This window comes from Mesitornis unicolor, unplaced genomic scaffold (genome assembly GCF_000695765.1).
Source record: "Mesitornis unicolor isolate BGI_N332 unplaced genomic scaffold, ASM69576v1 scaffold51412, whole genome shotgun sequence".
NCBI lineage: Eukaryota > Metazoa > Chordata > Aves > Mesitornithiformes > Mesitornithidae > Mesitornis > Mesitornis unicolor.
In genome coordinates, this window is record NW_010169488.1 from 1 (window position 1) to 6,731 (window position 6,731).

At 40.0% G+C, this 6,731-nt stretch overlaps 1 protein-coding gene across 1 annotated transcript in view; it reads left to right on the forward strand.

Annotated features, from left to right (window-relative positions):
- Nucleotides 1-3,914: 3,914 nt before the first annotated feature.
- The window catches only part of TMEM168 (transmembrane protein 168), a gene marked incomplete at its 3' end in the record, with an annotated part of 11,964 nt that continues 9,147 nt past the window's right edge, over nt 3,915-6,731 (forward strand). Inside the window, exon 1 of the mRNA XM_010179350.1 lies at nt 3,915-5,051. Within this exon, the coding sequence (XP_010177652.1) occupies nt 3,915-5,051 (1,137 nt within the window). The remainder of the gene's footprint in view (nt 5,052-6,731) is intronic.

Here is a 6,731-nt window from a genome sequence, read left to right on the forward strand (position 1 = left end):
CGGGGTCGCAGCGGGTGGAAAGCGGCGTTGCCCCGCTAGGTCCGCGGCTTACAGCGTCCGTTCCGCAGAGCCAAGCGCCATCACTGAACTTCTCTGGCCGAGCCAGCCAGCAGCGGGGGCTTGGACCCGGTGCCCACCGTTTGCCTGACACCGGTGATCTGCCTTACCGGTAGCAACATCTGAAAACTAATGGAGTAGCTTCTCCGAGTAAAACGTACTCTAATATTTAAACTTACTTTTTGTTTTTAAAAAGTCTTATGGAGTTGGATTTAAAAAATAATGCACTGAACTGAAAGAATAAAACTGAAGGAAAAAGAGTCTGGTACTTCAGATAGGCCTCACCTAGACGTTAAATTACCTGCAGTTAAACTACTGAACTATCATTAGGTTTTGGTTATGTTTTCTACTTTCTTAGACAAATTGTGGTAAAAACTACTTAGAAAATGTCAATCCTTTACATATGGAGTAGCTCTTGGGTAGTTTAGCCTTTAAATGCATAGTTAGATTCCAGGTTTTGCTTAAAATCGTGTTTGTAAAAGTTGATGACTATTTGCGGCTGTACACATTCTCTTTGCTTTGGATCTAAATGTGATTTGCTCAAATATGTGACTCAGATGTTGCAACCAGAAACATTAAAGGCATTAGTTTAAAAAACAAATAAAACACCCTGTCCCTGACTTTGAACTGTCTTTGTCTAAGCAAAGTCTTAACAGAAATGAGTAACAAATATAGCTATGTTTTAAAGAATAAGTCAGATACTGACATTTCCTATTAAAGTTGTCTGAGTTGCTGTGTTGTGTTTATTTGGTAAGAGCTGTAAGATGGGATACGGTAATCATGAAAATGCTGTCTTTCCCACTTTTCACCAAAAAGTTGACCATGTGTTTCTGTTAGAAAGATACTAATGATTAATAGTGGCTTAGGAGGACACTTTTTTGCTAATTGGCTAGAAGATGAGGAAGAGGAGGTTGCATTCACGGTCCAGGCTGTCATTTTGCGAAGACTTCGGGCTGGAGCAGAATTTGTGTGTTTCTGCCAGCAACAGGCATGTTCCTGCCCTAGCACCGCACGTGGGGCGGCAGCACAGGAGCTTCTCTTTCGTGTTTCCCACGACATGATCACAGCAAAACTCTGCTTGGCATGAGCTGAACCAGCATAGTTTTGTGTGAGAGCGGCTGCCTGCCTGCGGGGAGTTCGCTAGCGTAATGATTCCACCAGAAAATAATTTAGCGGCAGCAGCAACATTTCATGCCAGGTGTTAGGCGGGAGCTTCCACCCCTCGCGTGTGAGCCTGCCTGCTGGCTGCCGGGAGGCTGTTGTCCGAGGGCGTAGGTACGGCGTTAGCGCCTGGGCTTGGAGGGGTTCCAGAAAGGCTCAGGAGCCACGATAAGAGGATAGGGTGGCAGATGCGGGTCAGCGCAGCAGTAGTCACGCGTCAGCGCTGTGGTGTGGAATGAGATGTGAAATAGTTCCTCTGCGCTCATGGTTTGAACGAGGGCTTGTGTAGGAGTTGAAATAAATGGCTCAAGGCATCCATAAAGTGAATGCTGATTGTAGTACAAGGAATAGTGAGACTGCAGACAAGGCTGTGATACCTGATACATGCAACCTGGAATATGACAGCTAACTTTGGGCTGTGTTATCTAAATGAAGCAGAAATAAATTAAAGGTTGAGAGGAACAGGAAGTATATTACCAAGTGAGGGGAGAATCTTAGGAGATCTTAAGCATCTAGGCAACTCAGAATTAATTTTATATGTATAAGACAATAATAATAATGAGTACTGTGAAAAGGCACAGTTGAAATCCAAAGGACCCACTTGCAACAGCATTGTATCATAAGTATATGGTCTGTATTTTGTTTCAATTCAACAGATTTTTAGTGCACAGTTCTTTCCAAAGTAATACCCGCAGTGTTGTTAGTTATGTAACATAATTTCAAAATATATGTTATTGAACTTAAGTAATTTAAAGAAAAGGATTTCTTAGGCCTAGTTTGTCTCTACACCAATTACTTGAGATGGTTTTACACTGGGTGTCAGTCATAAAGTTTATGGGGCAGATCAGTCAATTCACTTTTTCTTTTGTTGTTCACTGGTTTCAAAAATGAGAATTTAAAAATCAAGAGAGAATGAAGTCTAAGTTTTGAGTTTCAATCAAGGTGTCCTTTCATACTTTCCCCAGCATTATAAAGGAAAGCAGTGAGCAGTAACTCAGCTCTGAGTGTTCTTGACACAGTGACTGCTGTCTCGTACCATTAACACTTCAGAAGTCTCTGCAAGATGGGCCATTAGGTAATGACTGCAAGAATGACAGAGGCTACATAGGAGTCTCCTTACTTGTCAGGGTCTCTGCCCCTAACCTGTATAATCATACTCTTAGGTAAACTTATTGTTAATAACTTTAAAAACAAAAAAATTACATAACTGCACAGGATTCCAGTAAGTTTTAAGTAAGGGAATTTGGAGAACTGGTTGTCCCAGGACCCTTTGTAATTTGTGACAAGAAAAATAGAGATGAACAAATGTTTATACCAATTTTCTTGTTTAGTGACTCCTGGTTTAGAGTTTCTAGGCAGAAAAGGATCAAAAATCAGAAGTACATGTGGTTCTCTTTACATGTAGTTTCACAGAAAACAGCTGCTTTGAGTAATTCTTACAAATTTGTCACTTACAACACGTTTTGCATACAGAGCAGTTGTGACTTCAAAGTACAAACCTTTTTTGCCTTTAACTGGAGAGCTCTGAACTCTGCCTCTGACAACTTTGTGATAAGTAGAGAAGTCTATAAATACAGCGAAATGGAGATTTTAATGGAAATAGAAGTTCCTCACTAACTTTTTTCCTAACTATAGCAATTAATAGTATTGTTTATGCTTAAACTCCGTAAGATTAAACACCAGTAGGATTCCAGTGGTCCTCATGTGTCAAGACGGAGTTCAGACCAGGAGGAAGCTTATCCCATAAAACAGTAATGATCTCCAGTGAAATCTGCCTAGACATGTTTTCTTACAAAATTCCCCTAAAAAAAAAAAAGCATGTCAGTTAAACGGATCTGAGTAGGAGGTACCTATGTTCTAAATACAGTATTTATCCCTGTCATTTTGTTCGGGTTTTTTTGGGGGAGAGGAAGTGGCTTGGAGAAGTGAAAGTGAAGACTTTGATTTTACATTAAGAAAAGTCTCTCAGAATGATGCCAGATCAGTTGATACATCTGTGTGTCCACTGCCCTTCTGTGAAATGGAGATAATAACCGCCATTTTCGTTACCTGCCGTGGGTTAAGTTCATTAACTGATCGTGAAGTTCTTTTTGTAAATCCTGTAGCTGTTGGACTCCTATAAAAGAAGTCTTGCAAAGCATAACAAAAAGGTATAGTATACAGTGAGAGCTTATTAAATGTACTGGTGAAGTAAAACAGTGTTTTAAAACAATATTCAACTACTTTAGAAAGTAACAGATATCACAGGAATATTTTGGATACCTGTAGATATCTAATAAAGAAACCTAATGGATGGGGTTTGTGGAAAAACTGCATAGGCCAGCTTTGGTTTACCTTTTCCTCTCATTCAAATTATGAAATAAGATTTATGCAGAACCTGTTTTATATTGGTTTTAATAACAACCCCAGTTTGAATAACCTTTAACAACACACTTACTTGGTCTTTATTATGTGTTTTTTAATTTAGATGTTAAACTCTTCAGTGAGAAAGAATGTGCCGTGTTTATGCTGTATATGATGAAAAGGAATTATTTGCCACTAAATCTTTGTTAATTCTATCTCCAGGACGTCAGTGATTCTGGACCACTGTTACTGAAATGATATTACAGAAGGCAGCGACTGCATTGTGTCTGTTGGATGCAACCCAGATATTAACTGTTCAGTGGAGCGGGTGAACCCCCCAGACTGCAGTTTACATGTGCAGGTCACTGCGTTACTGCGTTAGTCATTGTCTCTATGCAGCAATGACGAGGCTAGAGGAAGCGAACAGAGAAGTGAACATGCACTCCTCAGTCAGGTACTTGGGCTATCTTGCCAGAATCAACCTGCTGGTTGCCATTTGCATGGGCCTTTATGTCAGATGGGAAAAAACTGCAGATGCACTGATTTTGGTAATATTTATTCTGGGACTCTTTGTTCTTGGAATTGCCAGCATACTGTACTACTATTTTTCAATGGAAACAGCAAGTTTGAGTCTTTCCAATCTTTGGTTTGGTTTTTTGCTTGGCCTTCTCTGTTTTCTTAATAACTCTGCCTTCAAGACGGATGTGAAAGAAGAAGCTACTAAATATTTACTCCTTTCCGCCATTGTTTTGAGGATATTATGTGCTTTGGTTGAGAGGATTTGTGGTTGTATCCATCATCGACCGACTCTGCTGACAACAGTTGAATGTTTGGAGCTAGTTGGATTTGCAATTGCCAGCACAACTATGCTGGTAGAAAAATCTGTGAGTATTATTCTGTTGGTCATGGCTTTGGCCATGTTGATTATTGACTTGCGTATGAAGTCTTTTTTGGCAATTCCAAATTTGGCAATTTTTGGAGCCATTGCATCCTTACTCTTTTTTCCATCGCTGAAGATCCCCACCAACCCTTTTGCCTTGGCTTGTTTCTTCAGCTGCCTGATTTCAGATCCCCTTCTCGACGTTTACTTCAGTGGACTTTCAGTTACTGAGCGCTGGAAGCCCTACTTGTACCGCGGGAAAATTTGCAGGAGGCTTTCTGTCGTCTCGGTTGGAGTCATTGAACTGATCTTTTTCATTCTTGCAGCCTTTAAACTACGAGATTTGGATCTCTGGTATTTTGTGATACCTGGGTTTTCTATTTTTGGAATTTTCTGGATGATCTGTCATGTGATTTTTTTTATTACTCTTTGGGGTTTTCACACAAAACTAAATGACTGTCACAAGGTATACTACACCCACCGTGCAGAAAACAACAGCCTTGACAGGGTTATGGCATCTAAAGGAATGCGCCACTTCTGTTTAATTTCGGAACAGCTAGTATTCTTCAGCCTTGTCGCCACTGCTGTTTTGGGGGCCGTTTCTTGGCAGGTAAATAATAATATCTTTGTCTGATCTCCCTCTTGAGAATTGGTGGCTCCCCAAAATTCCTGTGACATTTGATGGTGTGCTGTGGCTCAGCAAAGCTGGAACCGTTGGTTTCACCAGCACGCACCTCAAATTTAACGCTTTGTGCTGCCTTGACTGTGACCCATTAAGGCAACTGGAAGGTAGCAGCTTCCTCATGCTAACACAGTGGAAAGAGTTAATGCTTCCAGGGCCAATGAAGTGTGCAAAGTATTTTAGGTTCACGTCCTTATGAAATTATTTTGCTTTTCAATTTGTTGTGCCATAAAATTTGTTTCCAAAGTAAATGATGGTGGTGTACCCTAGTAGTGCTCACTATATTGAGGGCTTTTCTTATGGACTGTTTTAATTGAATCAAGGCAAATTCATGTTTTAACAGTGTACTTTTCAATAAATTTGCTTTACATTAATGTGGACTTAGAGATCAGTTGATAAACTGGAAAATTGTTGGTATAGCATGTGCTCAGATATTTTCAAATCTGGTTATACACCACAGGATATGTCCTCTGAAAGATGAGTTCTTAAAATTGCACACCATTTTTAGACTTTTTTTTCCATTTCTGAATTAAAAGCATTGTCTTTCTTTAGCAGCAAACATACATTTCTCTCAAAATGCTTGTTCGGTGCCCAAGTTAAAGTACGTTGTGTGGTGCCACAGTTGCGGGTGTGATGGGAGCTTGGTGTCTGTTTTCTTTTTTAAGGTGATCTAAAAACTGACAGTGATAGTTTTTGCACCTATGCATCTCTTAAATGAATTACATGTATGTGTAACAGATCCAGTTTACAGAAAGGTCTCCATAGTGTTTCCAGAACAATTTGTTGGAGATTTTCTTAGATTAAATAACCTTTTGGATGAAAGTTGTTACAGAACTTGGTTGAAAAGGAAATTTACAGGTATTTTGTGAGGCTTTGTGTGTTGTTTGGTTTCATTTGGTTTGCTTGTATGCTTGTTTGTTTGATTAAGAGCATTAGAGGTTAACAGACAAGCTTGGGAGGAAGACTGTGTAGTTTTGCTCGCTCTTTGGAAAAGTATTTCCATGCATAGGTATAGTGTCTGGACTTGCATAAAGGCCTAAAGGAAGAAGTAGAAATCTTTAGTTTTTGTATGCTAGATGACCATCTTTCAGTAAAAGCAATTTCTACCATCTTTATCAGGTAGTCTTTCTAATTTCTCTATCCTTGTCCTCCTTCTTTACCGTCCTGAGACACATTAGTTTACATAGTTTCAAAATTACTGAGATGGAGTCACTCCGCTTAGTTACACCTAATAAAGCAATCAGAACAAATGAAATGTGTATATTGTCCATACAGCCACAGGTGAGGCAGCCCCTTTTGGTGGCACCTGGAGGCTGTCAGCAGGGAATCAACCACCAGATTTGGACAGGATCTTCAGGGGAAAGGCGCTCTCTCCTCACGCGTCTGCTTAAAGCACACAGATGCTTTCTGTAGAGGACTGCTTCATTGCTGCATCTGTGTGTAAGCAAGGAGGGTTGGATTCGTACCCATCCTTTTTCTCTTCACATTGATTGAAAATTCTTTGTCTCTGTCATCTGCCCCAAAATAACTGCAACTGTTACAAGGTTGATAATTTTCAGTCTAACTCTAATTCTGAAGAAGTGCTGTCATGCTGTGGGATGACTTCAG